Raw genomic sequence first — 25,163 nt, forward strand, 5'->3', positions numbered from 1 at the left:
ATTCGCATTAGGGTTCCATTTAGTGTATGGTGTGATGCATGCAAATGCATTCTGCTATGGTTGCTTTCAGTTTCAATCTATTTTAAAAAAGTTATTTTGTCTTCATTTGAAAGATTCTGAGGGTTCTATGCATTATGGGTTGATTTTGTTTTTGTTTGAAAATTACAGATGACTGATAGATATGTAATTCCTGTTTTTCACCATGGAGAAAAGTTTGTGAGGAATGGTGATGGGGGACTTGTTTACGTGAATGAAAAAGTAGAAAAATTTCCAGAGATGGACATAGATTTTATAAACTTTGGTGATTTGGTGAAGTTGTATGAGGGTTTAGGATATCCTGGCTACAAGGCAATACACTGGTTTGATAGTACAGCCAGTGATATAGAATCTGAGTTTCATCGTTTAACAGGGGATAATGGGATTCGTGAATTGTGCGAAAATTTGATTAGGAATGAAGAAAAAGATGAGTTCCATGTTTACTTTGATCATGTTGTTTATGAACCTGAGTATGTAGAAGAAGCAGGAGGCGGGAATGCAGGAACTGGGAATGTTGAGTCCATAGAACTAGATGGCATCTGTGATAATCTGAATGACATCCTCCTCTGATGACGGATACGAGAGTATGGAGGATGAACCTTACAAACCTCCACCTCCGGGGTATAATGATGATAGTGATGATGAGAATAGCAGTGGAGAAGAGAAACGTACCAAAAAAAAAGAGAAGTATGACTTACAAGAGAAAAAAAGTGGTTGTACCAAAGAGGAAAATGAAAGAGAACAAGAAGAAGGATCCACTAAAGAGGTAGGATGCACCAAGGAAGAATAGATCGAATATTGGTAGAAAAAGACCCAATGTACAACCAGGTGTTGAGCCCAGTGTAGACCAAGGAGTTAGGCCTTCATTGAAAACTGGTGGGCCTAGTAATGGGCCTGGCCAACTGGTGCACGAAATTGCAATCACACTTTTGCAATCCCGCACAACTAACCAGCAAGTGCACTGGGTCGTCCAAGTAATACCTTGCGTGAGCAAGGGTCGATCCCACGGAGATTGTCGGCTTGAAGCAAGCTATGGTTATCTTGTAAATCTTAGTCAGGATATCAGAAATTATTAGGATTGATTGTAAAAAGCAAAAGAACATGAAATAGTTACTTGTATTGCAGTAATGGAGAATAGGTTGAGGTTTTGGAGATGCTCCATCTTCTGAATCTCTGCTTTCCTACTGTCTTTCTTCATCAAACACGCGAAGCTCCTTCCATGGCAAGCTGTATGTAGGGTTTCACCGTTGTCAGTGGCTACCTCCCATCCTCTCAGTGAAAACGTTCCTATGCTCTGTCACAGCATGGCTAATCATCTGTCGGTTCTCGGTCAGGCCGGAATAGAATCCATTGATTCTTTTGCGTCTGTCACTAACGCCCCGCCTGCTAGGAGTTTGAAGCACGTCACAGTCATTCAATCATTGAATCCTACTCAGAATACCACAGACAAGGTTTAGACCTTCCGGATTCTCTTGAATGCCGCCATCAGTTCTAGCTTATACCACGAAGATTCTGATTAAGGAATCCAAGAGATATCTACTCAATCTAAGGTAGAACGGAGGTGGTTTTCAGGCACACGTTCATAGTTGAGAATATGATGAGTGTCACGGATCATCACATTCATCCGGGTTAAGAACAAGTGATATCTTAGAATGGAAGCAAGCATGATTGAATAAGAAACAGTAGTAATTGCATTAATCCATCAAGACACAGCAGAGCTCCTCACCCCCAACCATGGGGTTTAGAGACTCATACTGTGGAAAGTATACAAAGAAACGTGTAAAGTGTCATGAGGTACAGATACAATGTCAAAAGATCCTATTAATAGTGAACTAGTAACCTAAGGTTTACAGAAATGAGTAAATGACAGAAAAATCCACTTCCGGGCCCACTTGGTGTGTGCCTGGGCTGAGCATTGAAGCTTTCATGTGTAGAGACCTTTTCTGGAGTTAAACGCCAGCTTTCATGCCAGTTTGGGCGTTTAACTCCAAGTTTTATGCCAGTTCCAGCGTTAAACGCTGGAAATTCTGAGGCTGAATTGCCACGCCGGTTTGGGCCATCAAATCTCGGGCAAAGTATAAACTATTATACATTGCTGGAAAGCCCAGGATGTCTACTTTCCAATGCCGTTAAGAGCGCGCCAATTGGGCTTCTGTAGCTCCAGAAAATCCACTTCGAGTACAGGGAGGTCAGAATCCAACAGCATCCGCAGTCCTTTTCAGTCTCTGAATCAGATTTTTGCTCAGGACCCTCAATTTCAGCCAGAAAATACCTGAAATCACAGAAAAACACACAAACTCATAGTAAAGTCCAGAAAAGTGAATTTTAACTAAAAACTAATAAAAATATACTAAAAACTAACTAGAATATACTAAAAACATACTAAAAACAATGCCAAAAAGCGTACAAATTATCCGCTCATCACAACACCAAACTTAAATTGTTGCTTGTCCCCAAGCAACTGAAAATCAAAATAGGATAAAAAGAAGAGAATATACTATAGACTCCAAAATATCAAGGAAACATAGCTCCAATTAGATGAGCGGGACTAGTAGCTTTTTGCCTCCGAACAGTTTTGGCATCTCACTCTATCCCTTGAAGTTCAGAATGATTGGCATCTATAAGAACTCAGAACTCAGATAGTGTTATTGATTCTCCTAGTTAAGTATAATGATTCTTGAACATAGCTAGTGTATGAGTCTTGGCTGTGGCCCAAAGCACTCTGTCTTCCAGTATTACCACCGGATACATACATGCCACAGACACATAATTGGGTGAACCTTTTCAGATTGTGACCCAGCTTTGCTAGAGTCCCCAATTAGAGGTGTCCAGGGTTCTTAAGCACACTCTTTTTGCTTTGGTTCACAACTTTATATATATATATATATATATTTTTTTCTTTTTTTTTTCGAAAAATTTTTTTTTGTATTCACTGCTTTTTCTTGCTTCAAGAATCACTTTGATGATTTTTCAGATCCTCAATAACAGTTCTCCTTTTCCATCATTCTTTCAAGAGCCAACAATTTTAACATTCTTAAAACAACAAATTCAAAAGACATATGCACTGTTCAAGCATTCATTCGGAAAACAAAAATTATTGTCACCACATCAAACTAATTCAACTAGTTTCAAGGATAAATTTCGAAATCCTGTACTTCTTGTTCTTTTGTGATTAAAGCATTTTTCATTTAAGAGAGGTGATGGATTCATAGGACATTTATAGATTTAAGACATGAATTTTAAATTTTATTAATTATGAATTAAGAACAAGACTCAAAAATAGATATAAGATGAGACTAAATAAAAATAGAAAACAAAACAAAACAAACGAAAAAAATAGGCTCCTAATGATAGAGGTTTTCACAGAGTTAGGACTCAACAACCTTGATTTTGAGAAGTGGATGCTCCCTCAACTTGAGAGGAGAGCTTTTGGCGTTTCATCTCTTGGAGTTCACGCCCCTGCTTCTCTTGCTCCTTCAGTAATTTGCAGAGCATGCAGTTCTGATTCTGCTGTTCTTCCTTAAGTTGCTCCATAGTCTCTTGCAACTTGGTGATAGATGCTTCTAGGCTGGCCCAATAACCAATTTCAGGAAATTCAGGGAGGAACTCCTGCGCCCTCCTTTTGATAGAGTTGTCTTGCATTTGTCCTTCCATTGACTTCTTGGTGATTGGATGTTCAATGGGTATGAATTCATCTACTCCCATCTTTACCCCAGCCTCTTTACAGAGCAAGGAGATCAAGCTTGGGTAAGCCAATTTGGCTTCAGTGGAATTCTTATTTGCAATTGTGTAGATCTCACAAGCAATCACATGATGAACCTCCACTTCTTTTCCAAGCATAATGCAATGAATCATCACTGCTCTCTTGATGGTGACCTCAGAACGGTTGCTAGTGGGCAGTATGGAACGCCCAATAAAGTCTAGCCAACCTTGGTGTGCGAAATTGTGATCACTACTTTTCACAACTCAAATAATCCCTAGTAATGGCCCCAAGAACTTGGTGCTCAATACCATGGCATAAACACAACTTTGCACAACTAACCAGCAAGTGCACTGGGTCGTCCAAGTAATAAACCTTACGCGAGTAAGGGTCGATCCCACGGAGATTGTTGGTATGAAGCAAGCTATGGTCACCTTGTAAATCTTAGTCAGGCAGACTCAAATGGGTATAGTGATATACGAATAAAGCATAAAGATAAAGATAGAGGTACTTATGTAATTCATTGGTAGGAACTTCAGACAAGCGTATGAAGATGCCTTCCCTTCCGTCTCTCTGCTTTCCTACTGTCTTCATCCAATCCTTCTTACTCCTTTCCATGGCAAGCTTATGTAGGGTTTCACCGTTGTCAGTGGCTACCTCCCATCCTCTCAGTAAAAATGTTCCTATGCTCTGTCACAGCATATGGCTAATCAGCTGTCGGTTCTCGGTCAGGCCGGAATAGAATCCAGTGATTCTTTTGCGTCTGTCACTAACGCCCCGCCTGCTAGGAGTTTGAAGCACGTCACAGTCATTTAATCATTGAATCCTACTCAGAATACCACAGACAAGGTTAGACCTTCCGAATTCTCTTGAATGCCGCCATCAGTTCTAGCCTATACCACGAAGACTCTGATCTCACGGAATGGCTGGCTCGTTTGTCAGGCGAGCACTCGGTTGTCAGGCGATCAACCATGCATCGTGTATCAGAAATCCAAGAGATATTCACCCAATCTAAGGTAGAACGGAGGTGGTTGTCAGTCACACGTTCATAGGTGAGAATGATGATGAGTGTCACGGATCATCACATTCATCAAGTTGAAGAACAAGTGATATCTTGGACAAAGAACAAGCGGAATTGAATAGAAGAACAATAGTAATTGCATTAATACTCGAGGTACAGCAGAGCTCCACACCTTAATCTATGGTGTGTAGAAACTCCACCGTTGAAAATACATAAGAACAAGAGTGATCATTGGCTTCGGTCCCAAAGAGGGAACCAGAAGAACCAAGATGATAAATACAATAGTAAAAGGTCCTATATATAGAGAACTAGTAGCCTAGGGTGTACAGAGATGAGTAAATGACATAAAAATCCACTTCCGGGCCCACTTGGTGTGTGCTTGGGCTGAGCAATGAAGCATTTTTGTGTAGAGACTCTTCTTGGAGTTAAACGCCAGCTTTTATGCCAGTTTGGGCGTTTAACTCCCATTTTGGTGCCAGTTCCGGCGTTTAACGCTGGAAATCCTGAGGGTGACTTTGAACGCCGGTTTGGGCCATCAAATCTTGGGCAAAGTATGGACTATCATATATTGCTGGAAAGCCCAGGAAGTCTACTTTCCAACGCCCTTGAGAGCGCGCCAATTGGGCTTCTGTAGCTCCAGAAAATCTACTTCGAGTGCAGGGAGGTCAGAATCCAACAGCATCTGCAGTCCTTTTCATACTCTGAATCAGATTTTTACTCAGGTCCCTCAATTTCAACCAGAAAATACCTGAAATCACAGAAAAACACACAAACTCATAGTAAAGTCCAGAAAAGTGAATTTTAACTAAAAACTAATAAAAAGTATACTAAAAACTAACTAAATTATACTAAAAACATACTAAAAACAATGCCAAAAAGCGTATAAATTATCCGCTCATCACAACACCAAACTTAAATTGTTGCTTGTCCTCAAGCAACTGAAAATCAAATAAGATAAAAAGAAGAGAATATACTATAGACTCCAAATTATCAATGAAACTTAGCTCCAAATTAGATGAGCGAGACTAGTAGCTTTTTGCCTCCGAACAGTTTTGGCATCTCACTTTATCCTTTGAAATTCAGAATGATTGGCTTCTTTAGGAACTCAGAATCCAGATAGTGTTATTGATTCTCCTAGTTAAGTATGATGATTCTTGAACACAGCTACTTATTGAGTCTTGGCCGTGGCCCAAAGCACTCTGTCTTCCAGTATTACCACCGGATACATACATGCCACAGACACATAATTGGGTGAACCTTTTCAGATTGTGACTCAGCTTTGCTAGAGTCCCCAATTAGAGGTGTCCAGGGTTCTTAAGCACACTCTTTTTGCCTTGGATCACAACTTTATTTCTTTCTTTTTCTTTTCTTTTTCTTTCTCCCTCTTTTTTTTCGTTTTTTTTTGTATTCTCTGCTTTTTCTTGCTTCAAGAATCATTTTTATGATTTTTCAGATCCTCAGTAACATGTCTCCTTTTTCATCATTCTTTCAAGAGCCAACAATTTTAACATTCATGAACAACAAATTCAAAAGACATATGCACTGTTTAAGCATACATTCAGAAAACAAAAAGTATTGTCACCACATCAAACTAATTAAGCTAGTTTTAAAGATGAATTCGAAATCCTGTACTTCTTGTTCTTTTGTGATAAAAACAGTTTTCATTTAAGAGAGGTGATGGATTCATAGGACATTCATAACTTTAAGGCATAGACACTAAGACACTAATGATCATAAGACACAAACATGGATAAACATAAGCATGAAAATTCGAAAAACAAGAAAATAAAGAACAAGGAGATTAAAGAACGGGTCCACCTCAATGATGGCGGATCTTTCTTCCTCTTGAAGATCCTATGGAGTGCTTGAGCTCCTCAATATCTCTTCCTTGTCTTTGTTGCTCCTCTCTCATGATTCTTTGATCTTCTCTAATTTCATGGAGGAGGATGGAATGTTCTTGGTGCTCCACCCTTAGTTGTCCCATGTTGGAACTCAGTTCTCCTAGGGAGATGTTGATTTGCTCCCAATAGTTTTGCGGAGGAAAGTGCATCCCTTGAGGTATCTCAGGGATCTCATGATGAGTGGGGTCTCTTGTGTGCTCCATCCTCTTCTTAGTGATGGGCTTGAGGTCATGCCTTCTCAGTTGAACCAGCTTTCCTCTTGAATCTCTCTTCCATTGAGCGCCCTCTTCACAAATGTCTGTGAGGACTTGGTCCAACCTTTGATCAAAGTTGACCCTTCTTCATGGCCACAACTTCATAGAAGTGGTCTTGATGCACCCTTGAGATGAATCTCTCCATCTCCCATGACTCGGAGGTGAAAGCTTTTGCCTTCCCTTTCCTCTTTTTAGAGGTTTCTCCGGCCTTGGATGCCATAAATGGTTATGGAAAAACAAAAAGCAATGCTTTTACCACACCAAACTTAAAAGGTTTGCTCGTCCTAGAGCAAAAGAAGAAAGAAGAGAGTAGAAGAAGAAGAAAATGGAGGAGATGGAGATGGCTTTGTGGTTCGGCCTTTATGGGTGGGTTTGGGTGGGAGAGTGGTTTGAATTTTGAATGGTGAGGTAGATGGGGTTTTATGAAGGATGGATGTGAGTGGTGAAGAGAAAGAAGGGATTTGATAGGTGAAGGGTTTTTGGGGAAGGGGTGTTGAGGTGATTGGTGAATGGGGAAGAAGAGAGAGAGTGGTGGGGTTGGTGGGGATCCTGTGGGGTCTACAGATCCTGTGGTGTCAAGGAAAAGTCATCCCTGCACCAAATGGCATGCAAAATCACGTTTTGAGCCAATTCTGGCGTTAAACACCGGGCTGGTGCCCATTTCTGGCGTTTAACGCCAGGTTCTTGCCCTTTCCTGGCGTTTAACGCCAGTCTGGTGCCCCTTTCTGGCGTTAAATGCCCAGAATGGTGCCAGACTGGGCGTTAAACGCCCACCTGCTAGCCTTACTGGCGTTTAAACGCCAGCAAGCTCTCCTCCAGGGTGTGCTGTTTTTCTTCCTGTTTTTCATTCTGTTTTTGCTTTTTCAATTGATTTTGTGACTTCTCATGATCATCAACTTACAAAATAAAATAAAATAACAAAGGAAAATATGTAAAATATAACATTGGGTTGCCTCCCAACAAGCGCTTCTTTAGTGTCATTAGCTTGACAGAGGACTCTCATGGAGCCTCACATTTTCTCAGAGCAATGTTGGAACCTCCCAACACCAAACTTAGAGTTTGAATGTGGGGGTTCAACACCAAACTTAGAGTTTGGTTGTGGCCTCCCAACACCAAACTTAGAGTTTGACTGTGGGGCTCTGTTTGACTCTGTTTTGAGAGAAGCTCTTCATGCTTCCTCTCCATGGTGACAGAGGGATATCCTTGAGCTTTAAACACCAAGGATTCTTCATTCACTTGAATGATCAACTCTCCTCTATCAACATCAATCACAGCCTTTGCTGTGGCTAGGAAGGGTCTGCCAAGGATGATGGATTCATCCATGCACTTCCCAGTCTCTAGGACTATGAAATCAGCAGGGATGTAATGGTCTTCAATCTTCACCAAAACATCCTCTACAAGTCCATGAGCTTGTTTTCTTGAGTTGTCTGCCATCTCTAATGAGATTCTTGCAGCTTGCACCTCAAAGATCCCTAGCTTCTCCATTACAGAGAGAGGCATGAGGTTTACACTTGACCCTAAGTCACACAGAGCCTTCTTGAAGGTCATGGTGCCTATGGTACAAGGCATGGAAAACTTCCCAGGATCTTGTCTCTTTTGAGGTAATTTCTGCCTAGACAAGTCATCCAGTTCTTTGGTAAGCAAAGGAGGTTCATTCTCCCAAGTCTCATTTCCAAATAACTTGTCATTTAGCTTCATGATTGCTCCAAGGTATTTAGCAACTTGCTCTTCAGTGACATACTCATCCTCTTCAGAGGAAGAATACTCATCAGAGCTCATGAAAGGCAGAAGTAAGTCCAATGGAATCTCTATGGTCTCATTTTGAGCCTCAGATTCCCATGGTTCCTCATTGGGGAACTCAATGGAGGTCAGTGCACGCCCACTGAGGTCTTCCTCAGTGGCGTTCACTTCCTCTCCTTCCTCTCCAAATTCGGCCATGTTGATGGCCTTGCACTCTCCTTTTGGATTTTTTCTGTATTGCTTGGGAGAGTACTAGGAGGGAGTTCAGTAACTTTCTTGCTCAGCTGTCCCACTTGTGCCTCCAAATTCCTAATGGAGGACCTTGTTTCAGTCATGAAACTTTGAGTGGTTTTGATTAGATCAGAGACCATAGTTGCTAAGTCAGAGGGGTTCTGCTTAGAATTCTCTGTCTGTTGCTGAGAAGATGATGGAAAAGGCTTGCCATTGCTAAACCTGTTTCTACCACCGTTATTGTTGTTAAAACCTTGTTGAGGTCTTTCTTGATTCTTCCATGAGAAATTTGGGTGATTTCTCCATGAAGAATTATAGGTGTTTCCATAGGGTTCTCCTAGGTAATTCACCTCTTCCATTGAAGGGTTCTCAGGATCATAGGCTTCTTCTTCAGATGAAGCGTCCTTAGTACTGCTTGGTGCATTTTGCATTCCAGACAGACTTTGAGAGATCAAATTAACTTGTTGAGTCAATATCTTGTTCTGAGCCAGAATGGCATTCAGAGCATCAATCTCAAGAACTCCTTTCTTCTGATTAGTCCCATTGTTCACAGGATTCCTTTCAGAAGTGTACATGAATTGGTTACTTGCAACCATTTCAATCAGCTCTTGAGCTTCTGTAGGCGTCTTCTTCAAATGAAGAGATCCTCCAGCAGAGTTATCCAAAGACATCTTGGATAGTTCAGAGAGACCATCATAGAAAATACCTATGATGCTCCATTCAGAAAGCATGTCAGAAGGACATTTTCTAATCAGTTGTTTGTATCTTTCCCAAGCTTCATAGAGGGATTCTCCATCCTTCTGTCTGAAGGTTTGGACTTCCACTCTAAGCTTACTCAATTTTTGAGGTGGAAAGAACTTTGCCAAGAAGGCATTGACTAGCTTTTCCCATGAGCCCATGCTTTCTTTAGGTTGTGAGTCCAACCATGTCCTAGCTCTGTCTCTTACAGCAAAAGGGAATAGCATAAGTCTGTAGACCTCAGGGTCTACCCCATTAGTCTTGACAGTGTCACAGATTTGCAAGAATTCAGCTAAAAACTGATGAGGATCTTCCAGTGGAAGTCCATGGAACTTGCAATTCTGTTGCATCAGAGAAACTAATTGAGGCTTAAGCTCAAAGTTGTTTGCTCCAATGGCAGGGATAGAGATGCTTCTCCCATAGAAGTCGGGAGTAGGTGCAGTAAAGTCACCGAGCACCTTCCTTGCATTGTTTGCATTGTTGTTGTTTTCGGCTGCCATGTCTTCTTCTTCTTTGAAGATTTCTGTTAGGTCCTCTGTAGAGAATTGTGCCTTAGCTTCTCTTAGTTTTCGCTTCAAGGTCCTTTCAGGTTCAGGGTCAGCTTCAACAAGAATGCCTTTGTCTCTGCTCCTGCTCATATGAAAGAGAAGAGAACAAGAAAATGTGGAATCTTCTATGTCACAGTATAGAGATTCCTTGAGGTGTCAGAAGAACAGAAAAATAGAAGAAAGAGGTAGAAGAATTCGAACTAGATCAGAGAGAGTTCGAATTGTGCATTGAGAAGGAGTGGTACTCCATAAATAAAAGGATGTGGGAAGAGGGGAAGAGAATTTTCAAAAATTAATTAAAAAGTTTTTAAAAATCATTTTGAAAAATTGATTGATAATTTTCGAAAACTCACAGTGGAAAAGGAATCAAGTGATTTTTGAAAAAGATTTTGAAATTAGAAGTCAAAAAGATTTGATTGAAAACTATTTTGAAAAAGATGAGATTAAGAAGATATGATTGGTTTAAAAAAATTGTGATTGAGAAGATGTGATTTGAAAACAATTTTAAAAATATTTGATTTTAAAAATTAATAACTTGGCTATCAAGAAAAGATATGATTCAAACATTAAACCTTTCTCAACAGAAAAGGCAACATACTTGAAATGTTCAATCAAATCATTAATTGTTAGCAAGTATCTTTGAAAAAGGAAAGAAATTGATTTTGAAAACATTTGATTGAAAAGATATGATTTGAAAAAGATTTGATTTTGAAAAACTTTGAAAACTTGAAAAAAAATTGATTTGAAAACAGAATCCTCCCCCTTGTGCCATCCTGGCGTTAAACGCCCAGAATGGTATCCATTCTGGCGTTTAACGCCCAAAATGCTACCTTTTTGGGCGTTAAACGCCCAACCAGGTACCCTGGCTGGCGTTTAAACGCCAGTCTGTCCTTCTTTACTGGGCGTTTTGAACGCCCAGCTTTTTCTGTGTAATTCCTCTGCTGCATGTTCTGAATCTTCAGTTCCCTGTACTATTGACTTGAAAATAGAACCAAGATCAAATAAACAATACATGCAAGACACCAAACTTAAAATTAGACACTAGACTCAAACAAGAAACATAAAATCTTTTTGGGTTTTTTTTTATTTTGAAATTTTTTTGTGTTTTTTCGAAAATTGTATGGAAATAGAAAATAAAAGTTTCAGAATTCTTAATTCGGATTCCAGGAATCATTGCAATGCTAGTCTAAGACTCCGGTCCAGGAATTAGACATGGCTTCACAGCCAGCCAAGCTTTCAAAGAAAGCTTTGGTCCAAAACACTAGACATGGCCAATGGCCAGCCAAGCCTTAGCAGATCATTGCTCCAATAGCAAGATTGATAGAGATCAACAAGCTCTTGTGATGATCAGTTGAAACCTCGGTCCAATAAGATTAGACATGGCTTCTCAGCCAGCCAGATTTCAACAGATCATCTTGAAACACTAGAATTCATTCTTAAGAACTCTGAAAAAAATACCTAATCTAAGCAACAAGATGAACCGTCAGTTGTCCATACACAAAACAATCCCCGGCAACGGCGCCAAAAACTTGGTGCTGTTGCCGGATTTTGGCACTGATGTTACCGGACCTAAAGCTTGCTCAAAACTCGAACAATCCCCGGCAACGGCGCCAAAAACTTGGTGCACGAAATTGTGATCACTACAACTTCGCACAACTAACCAGCAAGTGCACTGGGTCGTCCAAGTAATAAACCTTACGCGAGTAAGGGTCGATCCCACGGAGATTGTTGGTATGAAGCAAGCTATGGTCACCTTGTAAATCTTAGTCAGGCAGACTCAAATGGGTATAGTGATATACGAATAAAGCATAAAGATAAAGATAGAGGTACTTATGTAATTCATTGGTAGGAACTTCAGATAAGCGTATGAAGATGCCTTCCCTTCTGTCTCTCTGCTTTTCTACTGTCCTCATCCAATCCTTCTTACTCCTTTCCATGGCAAGCTTATGTAGGGTTTCACCGTTGTCAGTGGCTACCTCCCATCCTCTCAGTGAAAATGTTCCTATGCTCTGTCACAGCATATGGCTAATCAGCTGTCGGTTCTCAGTCAGGCCGGAATAGAATCCAGTGATTCTTTTGCGTCTGTCACTAACGCCCCGCCTGCTAGGAGTTTGAAGCACGTCACAGTCATTTAATCATTGAATCCTACTCAGAATACCACAGACAAGGTTAGACCTTCCGGATTCTCTTGAATGCCGCCATCAGTTCTAGCCTATACCACGAAGACTCTGATCTCACGGAATGGCTGGCTCGTTTGTCAGGTGAGCACTCGGTTGTCAGGCGATCAACCATGCATCGTGTATCAGAAATCCAAGAGATATTCACCCAATCTAAGGTAGAACGGAGGTGGTTGTCAGTCACACGTTCATAGGTGAGAATGATGATGAGTGTCACGGATCATCACATTCATCAAGTTGAAGAACAAGTGATATCTTGGACAAAGAACAAGCGGAATTGAATAGAAGAACAATAGTAATTGCATTAATACTCGAGGTACAGCAGAGCTCCACACCTTAATCTATGGTGTGTAGAAACTCCACCGTTGAAAATACATAAGAACAAGAGTGATCATTGGCTTCGGTCCCAAAGAGGGAACCAGAAGAACCAAGATGATAAATACAATAGTAAAAGGTCCTATATATAGAGAACTAGTAGCCTAGGGTGTACAGAGATGAGTAAATGACATAAAAATCCACTTCCGGGCCCACTTGGTGTGTGCTTGGGCTGAGCAATGAAGCATTTTCGTGTAGAGACTCTTCTTGGAGTTAAACGCCAGCTTTTATGCCAGTTTGGGCGTTTAACTCCCATTTTGGTGCCAGTTCCGGCGTTTAACGCTGGAAATCCTGAGGGTGACTTTGAACGCCGGTTTGGGCCATCAAATCTTGGGCAAAGTATGGACTATCATATATTGCTGGAAAGCCCAGGAAGTCTACTTTCCAACGCCGTTGAGAGCGCGCCAATTGGGCTTCTGTAGCTCCAGAAAGTCCACTTCGAGTGCAGGAAGATCAGAATCCAACAGCATCTGCAGTCCTTTTCAGTCTCTGAATCAGATTTTTGCTCAGGTCCCTCAATTTCAGCCAGAAAATACCTGAAATCACAGAAAAACACACAAACTCATAGTAAAGTCCAGAAAAGTGAATTTTAACTAAAAACTAATAAAAAGTATACTAAAAACTAACTAAATTATACTAAAAACATACTAAAAACAATGCCAAAAAGCGTATAAATTATCCGCTCATCAAACCTCTTGCAATTGGTTTGAGGTCTCCCCTCTTGAGTTGGTTTGGGACACCCTTAGAATTGGTTATCCACTTAGTTCCAGGGAGGCATATGTCCTCTAGAACTTGATCCAACCCTTTATCTGCTCTCACCATCCTCCTATTAAAGGAGTCAGGATCATCTTGCAGTTGAGGCAATTTGAAGATTTCTCTTATTTTGTCCAGATGGAAGTACATAACTTTCCCTCTGACCATGGTTCTGTAGGTATGGTAAGCAGTTCCAGTCATTCTCTGCTTATCTGTTAACCACAGATTTGAGTAGAATTCCTGAACCATGTTCCTTCCAACCTTTATCTCAGGATTGATTAGAACTTCCCATCCTCTGTTTCGAATTTGCTCTTGGATCCCCGGATATTCATCTTCTTTCAGATCAAATTTAACTTCCGGGATCACTGACCTCAGACCCATTATCTTGTGATAATGGTCTTCATGTTCTTTGGTTAAGAACTTCTCTTGGTTCCAAAGATTCTTTGGATTATTCTCTTTCTTTCCTCTTAAATTGGTTTGTTTTCCCTTAGGAGCCATGATCTTGATGAATCTTGGCTTAGTGATCACGGAAAAGCACACCAAACTTAGAGGTTTGCTTGTCCTCAAGCAAAAGAAAGGAGAGAAGAGAGAGAGAAGAAGAGGAAATTCGAATGGTGTGGTGGAATGAGGGGGGATAAACGTGTATTTATAAGGTGGGGAGGGGAGATTTCGAAAAGAAAAGAAAAATTTGAAAGGAGATTTGAGAAGATATGGAAAGAATTTGAGAGAAAGGTGAGTTTTTGAACAATATTTGGAATTGATTTGAAATAGATTTGAAGAATGGTTTTGATTTTTGAAGATTTGAAAGTGAATGATGAATGGTTGAAGTGTGATTTTGTAGAAAAGTATGGGTAAGAAAAGGAAAGTTTGAAAAAATTTGGTTTGAAAACAAAATTGTGGTCTCCCCACCTTTCTGGCGTTAAACGCCCAGAATGGCACCCATTCTGGCGTTTAACGCCCATTTGTTGCCCCTTTTGGGCGTTTAACGCCCAGCCAGGTGCCCTGGCTGGCGTTAAACGCCAGAATTCCTTTATCACTGGGCGTTTTTCCAAACGCCCAGGATGCTGCACACCTGGCGTTAAACGCCCAGAATGGTGCCCATTCTGGCGTTTAACGCCCAAAATGGCACCATTACTGGCGTTAAACGCCCAGAATGGTGCCCATTCTGGCGTTTAACGCCCAAAATGCCCCTTACTGGCGTTTTTTCGCCAGTAAGCTCTTTTTCTCTGCTTTTTGAGCTGAATCCTTCTGTAACTCTGTGAATTCCTTCATTTTTGATACTTGCCTTTGTAAAAACAACACATATAACCTACTAATGACTGGGTTGCCTCCCAGCAAGCGCTTCTTTACTGTCTTTAGCTGGACCTTCACTGAGAATCATTCAAGTCTCAGTTTGAGCATTCTGCTCAAAATTGCCTTCAAGATAATGCTTGATTCTCTGTCCATTAACAATGAACTTTTTGTTAGAATCAATATCCTGAAGCTCAACATATCCATATGGTGAAACTCCTGTAATCACATACGGACCCCTCCACCGGGATTTGAGTTTTCCTGGAAACAATTTAAGCCTAGAGTTGAAGAGCAGAACTTTTTGTCCTGGCTCAAAGACTCTGGTTGACAACTTCTTGTCATGCCATTTCTTTGCCTTTTCCTTATAAATTTTTGCATTTTCAAAGGCATTGAGTCTGAACTCCTCTAGCTCATTTAGCTGGAGTAATCTCTTTTCACCAGCTAACTGTGCATCCATGTTTAGGAATCTGGTTGCCCAATAGGCTTTATGTTCCAGTTCCACGGGCAGATGACAGGCCTTCCCATACACCAGTTGGTATGGAGAGGTTCCTATAGGAGTCTTGAATGCTGTTCTGTATGCCCACAGAGCATCATCCAAGCTCTTTGCCCAATCCTTTCTTCGGGCTATCACAGTCCGTTCTAGGATTCTTTTTAGCTCTCTGTTAGAGACTTCAGCTTGCCCATTTGTCTGTGGATGATACGGAGTTGCCACTTTATGGCTGATTCCATATCTAACCATAGCAGAGTATAGCTGTCTATTGCAGAAATGAGTGCCCCCATCACTGATTAGTACTCTGGGAACACCAAACCTGCTGAAGATGTGTTTCTGGAGGAATTTTAGCACGGTCTTGGTATCATTAGTGGGTGTAGCAATTGCTTCTACCCACTTAGATACGTAGTCCACTGCCACCAGAATGTAAATGTTTGAGTATGATGGTGGGAATGGACCCATGAAGTCAATTCCCCATACATCAAACAATTCTATCTCTAATATCCCTTGTTGAGGCATGGCATATCCGTGAGGCAAATTACCAGCTCTTTGGCAACTATCACAGTTTCGCACAAACTCTCGGGAATCTTTATAGAGAGTAGGCCAGTAGAAGCCACATTGGAGGACTTTAGTGGCTGTTCGCTCACTTCCAAAATGCCCTCCATACTGTGATCCATGGCAATGCCATAGGATCTTTTGTGCTTCTTCTCTGGGTACACATCTGCGGATTACTCCGTCTGCACATCTCTTAAAGAGATATGGTTCATCCCAGAGGTAGTACTTGGCATCTGAAATTAATTTCTTTCTTTGCACTTTGCTGTACTCCTGGGGTATGAACCTCACAGCTTTATAATTTGCAATATCTGCAAACCAAGGAGCTTCCTGAATGGCAAAGAGTTGCTCATCTGGGAAAGTCTCAGAGATCTCAGTAGAAGGGAGGGACGCCCCAGCTACTGGTTCTATTCGGGACAGATGATCAGCTACTTGGTTCTCTGTCCCTTTTCTGTCTCTTATTTCTATATCAAACTCTTGCAGAAGCAACACCCATCTGATAAGCATGGGTTTTGAATCCTGCTTTGTGAGTAAGTATTTAAGAGCAGCATGGTCAGTGTACACAACCACTTTGGATCCCACTAGATAGGATCTAAACTTGTCAATGGCATAGACCACTGCAAGTAATTCTTTTTATGTGGTTGTGTAGTTCTTCTGTGCGTCATTTAGAACACAGCTGGCATAATAAATGACGTGCAGAAGCTTGTTATGCCTCTGTCCCAACACTGCACCAATGGCATGGTCACTGGCATCACACATTAATTCAAATGGCAATGTCCAATCTGGTGCAGAGATAACTGGTGCTGTGACCAGCTTAGCTTTCAGGGTCTCAAATGCCTGCAGATACTGTGTGTCAAACACAAATGGTGTGTCAGCAGCTAGCAGGTTACTTAAAGGTTTTGCAATTTTTGAAAAATCCTTTATAAACCTTCTGTAGAATCCTGCATGCCCCAGAAAGCTTCTGATTGCCTTAACATTGGCAGGTGGTGGTAATTTTTCAATTACCTCTACCTTTGCCTTATCCACCTCTATTCCCTTGCTTGAAATTTTGTGCCCAAGGACAATTCCTTCAGTCACCATAAAGTGACATTTCTCCCAGTTTAAAACCAGGTTAGTCTCTTGGCACCTTTTCAGGACAAGTGCTAGGTGATTAAGACATGAGCTGAATGAGTCTCCATATACTGAGAAGTCATCCATGAAGACTTCCAAAAATTTCTCTACCATATCTGAGAAGATAGAGAGCATGCACCTCTGAAAGGTTGCAGGTGCATTGCACAGACCAAAAGGCATCCTTCTGTAGGCAAACACGCCAGAAGGGCAAGTAAATGCTGTTTTCTCTTGGTCCTGAGGATCTACTGCAATTTGGTTGTAACCTGAATAGCCATCCAAAAAGCAGTAATAATCATGACCAGCTAGTCTCTCTAGCATTTGGTCTATGAATGGTAAAGGAAAATGATCCTTTCTGGTGGCTGTATTGAGCCTTCTGTAGTCAATACACATACGCCACCCTGTGACTGTTCTTGTAGGAACCAGTTCATTTTTTTCATTATGAACCACTGTCATGCCTCCCTTTTTGGGGACAACTTGGACAGGGCTCACCCAGGGGCTATCAGAAATAGGATAAATAATCCCAGCCTCTAGTAATTTAGTGACCTCTTTCTGCACCACCTCCTTCATGGCTGGATTTAGCCTCCTTTGTGGTTGGACCACTGGTTTGGCATTATCCTCCAACAGGATCTTGTGCATGCATCTAGCTGGGCTAATACCCTTAAGATCACTTATGGACCACCCAAGAGCTGTCTTGTGTGTTCTTAGCACTTGAATCAGTGCTTCCTCTTCCTGTGAATTTAATGCAGAGCTTATAATCACTGGAAAAGTTTCACCCCCTCCCAGAAATGCATATTTCAGGGATGGTGGTAGTGGTTTGAGTTCAGGTTTGGGAGGTTTATCCTCCTCCTGAGGAATTTTCGAAAATTCCTTTGCTTCCTCTAGTTCTTCTTGATCAGGTTGAGCATCTTTGAAGATGTCCTCAAGCTCTGATTCTAGGCTTTCAGCCATATTGATCTCTTCTACCAGAGAGTCAATAATTTCAGCGCCCATGCAGTCATTTGGTGTGTCTGGATGCTGCATAGCTTTTACAGCATTTAACTTGAACTCATCCTCATTGACTCTCAAGGTTACTTCCCCTTTTTGTACATCAATGAGAGTTCGTCCAGTTGCTAGGAAAGGTCTTCCTAGAATGAGAGTTGCACTCTTGTGCTCCTCTATTTCCAGCACCACAAAGTCAGTTGGAAAGGCGAATGGCCCAACCTTGACAATCATATCCTCTATTATGCCTGATGGATATTTAATGGAGCCATCAGCAAGTTGGAGGCATATCCTGGTTGGTTTGACTTCTCCAGTCAACCCAAGCTTTCTGATAGTGGATGCAGGTATTAGATTGATGCTTGCTCCAAGATCACATAGGGCTGTCTTGGTGCAAGCGCCTTCTAATGTGCATGGTATCAGAAAGCTTCCAGGATCTTGAAGCTTTTCTGGTAAGCTTTTCAGAATGACTGCACTGCATTCTTCAGTGAGAAACACTTTTTCAATTTCTCTCCAATCCTTCTTATGACTTAAGATTTCCTTCATGAACTTAGCATAAGAAGGTATTTGCTCAAGTGCCTCTGCAAACGGAATCTTTATTTCAAGAGTCCTTAGATAGTCTGCAAAGCGGGCAAATTGCTTATCTTGTTCCGCCTTGCGGAGTTTCTGAGGATAAGGCATCTTGGCTTGATATTCTTCAACCTTAGATGCTGCAGGTTTATTCCTTACAGAAGTGGTTGAAGAAGCCTTTTTAGAGGGATTACTGTCAGCACTCTCAGGTGTCTGATCCTCCCTTGGCGTCTGAACGCCAGGATTGGGTGGAAAATGGGCGTTAAACGCCAACTTTTCCCCCTTTTCTGGCGTTTGAACGCCAGAACTGGGCAAGGAATGGGCGTTTAACGCCAGCTTTCCTTCCCTTTCTGGCGTTTGAACGCCAATAACGTTCCTCTCTGGGCTCTTATCGTCCTCAGAGGGATTTTGAATAGTGGTTTGGTTATCCTCTGTCAATTGTTCCTTGTTTGGCTTTCTGCTCTTTTGAGCAGAGGTATTCAGTGTCTTCCCACTCCTCAGTTGAACTGCTTGACATTCCTCTGTTATCTGTTTAGATATTTGCTGTTTTGCTTGATTCAACTGTAGTTCTATGCTCTTGTTAGCAACTTTAGTTTCATGGAGCATCTCTTTAAATTCTGCTAACTGTTCTGTCATCAAGAGAAATTGTTGATTAAGCTCAATTATCTGTTCTTGAGGATTAGGGTCAGTGACTACTGCCATGACTTCCTCTTTTGGAGAGCACTCATTGCTAGAGTACAAATATTGGTTTCTAGCAACAGTGTCTATAAGCTCTTGAGCTTCTTCAATTGTCTTCCTCATGTGTATAGATCCACCAGCTGAGTGGTCTAAAGACATCTGAGCTTTTTCTGTAAGCCCATAGTAGAAAATGTCTAACTGTACCCACTCTGAAAACATTTCAGAGGGACATTTCCTTAGCATACCTCTATACCTCTCCCAGGCATTGTAAAGGGATTCATTATCCTCTTGTTTAAAGCCTTGGATGTCCAGCCTTAGCTGTGTCATCCTCTTTGGAGGGTAAAAATGATTTAGGAATTTGTCTGACAACTGTTTCCATGTCTTTATGCTTGCTGTAGGTTGGTTATTCAACCACCTTTTAGCTTGATCTTTTACAGCAAATGGAAACAGTAATAGTCTGTAGACATCCTGATCCACCTCTTTATCATGTACTGTGTCAGCAATTTGTAAGAACTGTGCCAGAAACTCAGTAGGTTCTTCCTGTGGAAGACCGGAATACTGGCAATTTTGCTGCACTAAGATAATGAGTTGAGGATTTAGCTCAAAGCTGCTTACTTTGATGGGAGGTGTACAGATGCTACTCCTATATGCAGCTGTAATGGGGTTAGCATATGACCCCAGAGTCCTTTTGGACTGATCAATCCCACTTAGGTCCATAATGGACAAAAGGGAAATGATAATGATTGCAAACAGATAAATTTTGTTTTTTTTTTTTTTTGAGTTAAACGAAAAAAATAAAATAAAACAAAAGAAATTAAAATAAAAATTCGAAAATCAAAAAGAAAATAAGATCAAAGCAAATTGAGATCTGAATCAATTAAGTAATTAAAAAGATTTTGAAAATAGCAATTAAAAAGATATGATTGAAAAATTTTTATGAAAAAGATTTGATTTTTGGAAAGAGGAAAGAGAAAAACACAAAAAGACACCAAACTTAAAATTTTTAGAAAATCAAACACAAATTTTCGAAAATTTTAAGAGAAAAACACAAAGAGGACACCAAACTTAGAATTTTTACGGATCAAAAAGGGACTAAGGACATGCAAAATCGAAAATTAAAAGAAAAGTAAAAGCATGCAATTGACACCAAACATAGAATATGAAACTAGACTCAACTAAAAGACTCTAAACCAATTAAAAAAAACAAAAACAGTCCTAATCTAAGCAACAAGATAAGCCGTCAGTTGTCCAAACTCGAACAATCCCCGGCAACGGCGCCAAAAACTTGGTGCACGAAATTGCAATCACACTTTTGCAATCCCGCACAACTAACCAGCAAGTGCACTGGGTCGTCCAAGTAATACCTTGCGTGAGCAAGGATCGATCCCACGGAGATTGTCGGCTTGAAGCAAGCTATGGTTATCTTGTAAATCTTAGTCAGGATATCAGAAATTATCAGGATTGATTGTAAAAAGCAAAAGAACATGAAATAGTTACTTGTATTGCAGTAATGGAGAATAGGTTGAGGTTTTGGAGATGCTCCATCTTCTGAATCTCTGCTTTCCTACTGTCTTTCTTCATCAAACACGCGAAGCTCCTTCCATGGCAAGCTGTATGTAGGGTTTCACCGTTGTCAGTGGCTACCTCCCATTCTCTTAGTGAAAACGTTTCTATGCTCTGTCACAGCATGGCTAATCATCTGTCGGTTCTCGGTCAGGCCGGAATAGAATCCATTGATTCTTTTGCGTCTGTCACTAACGCCCCGCCTGCTAGGAGTTTGAAGCACGTCACAGTCATTCAATCATTGAATCCTACTCAGAATACCACAGACAAGGTTTAGACCTTCCGGATTCTCTTGAATGCCGCCATCAGTTCTAGCTTATACCACGAAGATTCTGATTAAGGAATCCAAGAGATATCTACTCAATCTAAGGTAGAACGGAGGTGGTTGTCAGGCACACGTTCATAGTTGAGAATATGATGAGTGTCACGGATCATCACATTCATCCGGGTTAAGAACAAGTGATATCTTAGAATGGAAGCAAGCATGATTGAATAAGAAACAGTAGTAATTGCATTAATCCATCAAGACACAGCAGAGCTCCTCACCCCCAACCATGGGGTTTAGAGACTCATACTGTGGAAAGTATACAAAGAAACGTGTAAAGTGTCATGAGGTACAGATACAATGTCAAAAGATCCTATTAATAGTGAACTAGTAACCTAAGGTTTACAGAAATGAGTAAATGACAGAAAAATCCACTTCCGGGCCCACTTGGTGTGTGCTTGGGCTGAGCATTGAAGCTTTCATGTGTAGAGACCTTTTCTGGAGTTAAACGCCAGCTTTCATGCCAGTTTGGGCGTTTAACTCCAAGTTTTATGCCAGTTCCAGCGTTAAACGCTGGAAATTCTGAGGCTGAATTGCCACGCCGGTTTGGGCCATCAAATCTCGGGCAAAGTATAGACTATTATACATTGCTGGAAAGCCCAGGATGTCTACTTTCCAATGCCGTTGAGAGCGCGCCAATTGGGCTTCTGTAGCTCCAGAAAATCCACTTCGAATGCAGGGAGGTCAGAATCCAACAGCATCTGCAGTCCTTTTCAGTCTCTGAATCAGATTTTTGCTCAGGACCCTCAATTTCAGCCAGAAAATACCTGAAATCACAGAAAAACACACAAACTCATAGTAAAGTCCAGAAAAGTGAATTTTAACTAAAAACTAATAAAAATATACTAAAAACTAACTAGAATATACTAAAAACATACTAAAAACAATGCCAAAAAGCGTACAAATTATCCGCTCATCACCAACACTTAAGATGCACTGATTCAGAGTATGACTATGAATACCACTCAGAGGATTTGCATACCCCTGTTTCCTCTGATGAAGAAGCTGAGAAGCAATACTGGCCCGAGTTCCATGATGAGTATGGATTTGGAGAAGGCCACTTTGAAGTAGGCACCAAGTTTGCAACTCTTGATGATTTTAAAGAAGTGGTGAAGGACTTGTTCATATTTGAGGGTAGGCAGCTTCAGTGGATTAAAAATGATAAAGAAAGGGTTCGGGTGGACTGCAAAGGAGAAGAATGTCCATGGGTTGTACATGTATCCTACAATAATTCTCTTAGGTGCTTCCAGGTTAAAACTTTTAAATCTGAGCATACATGTGCAAGGGACATAGGGAGTAATGCTGCTGACCAACATTGGCTGAGCAACAAAATTGAAAAAAGGCTAGCTATCCATCTTCAGATGACTAGGAAGGAGGCTAGTGATTTTCTGAAAGATGAGTTTGGGATACATCATAATGATAAGATGGTTTATAGGGCACTAAAGGAGGCAAGAGACAGAATTGTCGGAAGCGAGAGTGAGCAATATGGAAAGCTGAGGGATTATCTATTCGAACTCTTACGCAGCAACCCTGGATCTACTGCACTCTTAGAAGTAATACCAATTCCACAATCCCCACCAGTGTTTGATAAGATATATATATGCCTGATGCATGCAAAAAAGGCTTCAAGAGTGGCTGTAGACCTCTAATATGTTTGGATGGATGCTTTCTTAAGGGGGACTTTGGTGGACAGTTACTTTCAGCGATTGCCCAAGATGCCAATAATCATTTCTATACCATTGCTTATGCTGTTGTCGGATCAGAAACAAAGGAGTCATGGAAATGGTTTTTAACTCTCTTACAAGAAGATCTTGGGAATGCAAGTGTGCATGGATGGAACTTTATGTCGGATCAACAAAAAGTTAGTAATATATTTGTTTATCCTTATGTTCTAAAATCTAGTTCATTATGCTTCTATTATGAGGCTTTTGGTTTATAAAATTATGCAGAAATTAAGTGTTGTTCTGTTTCTAACTTTTATTTACTAAATTGCAATCTCTAAGTTTTATCACATTAGTTAACATTAGTTAGCATTAGTTAACATTAGCCAAGGTTAGTTAGCATTAGTCAACATTAGTTAGCATTTGTTTATTAACATTAGTTTATTTATGCATTTGATTTAATTTTTCAAAAATTTATAAACTTTAGTTAGTGAGACTTACACCAGACATTTAGCTACAACTAATTAAATAGTTGGTGCTGATCTTTAATTTGGATTGAAGAGCTCTCTTCATATGACAGTGCCATGTTCGTTCTATCAAATAAGCCTTTGGATGAATGTTTATTATATTAGACCTGTATGTATGTGAATTGCTTTTGCTAATGTGTTAGATGGTTTTTAAATCATTGAACAAGCTTTTACTCTCATTAGCCAAGGCAGGGGCTGCTATCATTAATTTTTCACTTGCTGATATACCCTTGTACACTATCGTTGAAGTTGGTGTATTTTATTCTTCAACATTATGTGGACTACATCACACTTTTTAATGCTTTTTTGTTTATTTTGAGATGATATTCTGCTACTTTCAGGGACTTCTTGAAGCAATGAAAGAGGTGATGCCCGAGGCACCACATCATAATTGTGTGATGCATATGTGGAAAAACTTCATCAACCGATTTAAGGATCTGCAAGTCAGAGATGTGGTTTGGGAGTGTGCAAGTTGTTCAACCCCTCCTGAGTTTGTAGAGACTATGGAAAAGCTTAAGAAGATTAATGAAGAGGCATGGGAGTATCTTACAAGATTTGATCCTCGGGTGTGGGTGAAGGTTTACCTTAACGATGGCCCCAAAGTTGATTCTTTGACAAATAATATGTGTGAATCCTGGAATGCCAAAATAGAAAAGGACAGAGTGAAGCCCATTCTTACAATGTGTGAAGAATTGCACTGTTATGTCATGAGGAGAATGACGAAGCATATCACTCTACTATCAGATTATCCTGGAAAGCTTGCTCCCGTACAGCAAAAAAGACTTGGCCGATTGATTAAGCCCAGCAACAGATGGAATGCAGTATGGACAGGTGACAATGAGAGGAAACAGTTTGAAGTGAGTCGCAAGACATCAAGAGTTGATGTTGATTTGATGAAGCATACTTGTTCATGCAACATGTGGCAACTAATAGGTTGACTTACTTACTCTTTGATTAAAAACTTGTTTTGCTGAGTAATGTATTCTAGATTGATTATGTGATTTTGGAATTATAGGAATGCCTTGTGTTCATGTGATTGCTGCTATTAGGAAGAAGCATGACAAGCCAGAAGATTATGTGCACAAATGGCTTTGCATGGAGTCCATCTATCTGACTTATGCACACTCAATCCAACCAGTTCCCAGTGAAGAATATTGGCATAGAACAGGTTATATCAAGCCAAATTCTCCACCCATCAAGAGGCCCATTGGTAGGCCAAAGGTGCATAAAAGAAAGAAGGATCCAATAGAGGATTTGATCCAAGGGGACAAGGTAAGAAAAACATTTCGCATAACATGTAGTAAGTGCGGCGAGAAGGGTCACAACTACAAGAGTGCAAGGGAGCACCATCTAATCCTAACTGGAAGCCTAAAACCAGGAAACCAAAGCACTAGAACTCAAGTAGTCAAGCATTAGTAGAACTTCCATTATCTCAATCTGTTCCAGAGCTTGAAGTAAAAAATCACATGAGGATTTAGTTGTCCTCGTTATGAATGATGAAGGATTTATGTGTTTTCAATACAAAATTTAAAGGATTTATGCGTCTTCATTATAAAAGATAAAGGATTTATGTGCCTTCATTATAAATGTTAAAGGATTTATGTGTCTTCATTATAAATATTGTAGGCTAGCCAGAATACACAACAGGCAGCTCCAAACAAGCACAGGACACTCCAGCACATGCAGCACCATTCAACCAAGCACCAATCAAGACAACAAAACATACTCATTCTAAAACACCAGCTAAATTTAGGCCAAAGCAACCAATCAAAAGGCCACCTGCACCAACTACAACTCAGACTCAAGTTGCTCCACCAACTTCAACAAGTGTGACAACAACATCGAGTGGAGGAGTATCAAAGGAGACATTGGCAGTAACAAGTTCTGCCACAACAGGACTATTCAAGTTTATACCAAATCTAGACTTCAAGAACCAGACAAAGTGACG

At 40.6% G+C, this 25,163-nt stretch overlaps 1 protein-coding gene and 1 non-coding gene across 2 annotated transcripts; both read left to right on the forward strand.

Annotated features, from left to right (window-relative positions):
* The first annotated feature begins 622 nt into the window (after positions 1-622).
* Positions 623-24,631, forward strand: LOC130963039 (uncharacterized). The gene is made up of 6 exons (XM_057889188.1): positions 623-704; positions 21,997-22,580; positions 22,703-22,888; positions 23,359-23,463; positions 23,557-24,148; positions 24,231-24,631. Exons 1-6 carry the CDS (start codon positions 623-625, stop codon positions 24,629-24,631), a joined length of 1,950 nt encoding a protein of 649 aa, XP_057745171.1.
* LOC130964484 (small nucleolar RNA R71) lies at positions 9,609-9,716 on the forward strand. The gene has a single exon (XR_009080577.1). It is a non-coding gene; the product is annotated as a small nucleolar RNA R71 (small nucleolar RNA).
* Positions 24,632-25,163: the final 532 nt, after the last annotated feature.

Source organism: Arachis stenosperma, chromosome 2 (genome assembly GCF_014773155.1).
Source record: "Arachis stenosperma cultivar V10309 chromosome 2, arast.V10309.gnm1.PFL2, whole genome shotgun sequence".
Lineage (NCBI taxonomy): Eukaryota > Viridiplantae > Streptophyta > Magnoliopsida > Fabales > Fabaceae > Arachis > Arachis stenosperma.

Bases quoted from the DNA above. Each gene is read 5' to 3' on its own strand.
- LOC130963039 (XM_057889188.1), top strand. From the start codon at position 623: ATGGAGGATGAACCTTACAAACCTCCACCTCCGGGGTATAATGATGAT. The intron at 705-21,996 runs GTACCAAAAAAA...AATACCACTCAG, and splicing joins TAGCAGTGGAGAAGAGAAAC to AGGATTTGCATACCCCTGTT. The intron at 22,889-23,358 runs GTTAGTAATATA...CTAATGTGTTAG, and splicing joins TTATGTCGGATCAACAAAAA to ATGGTTTTTAAATCATTGAA.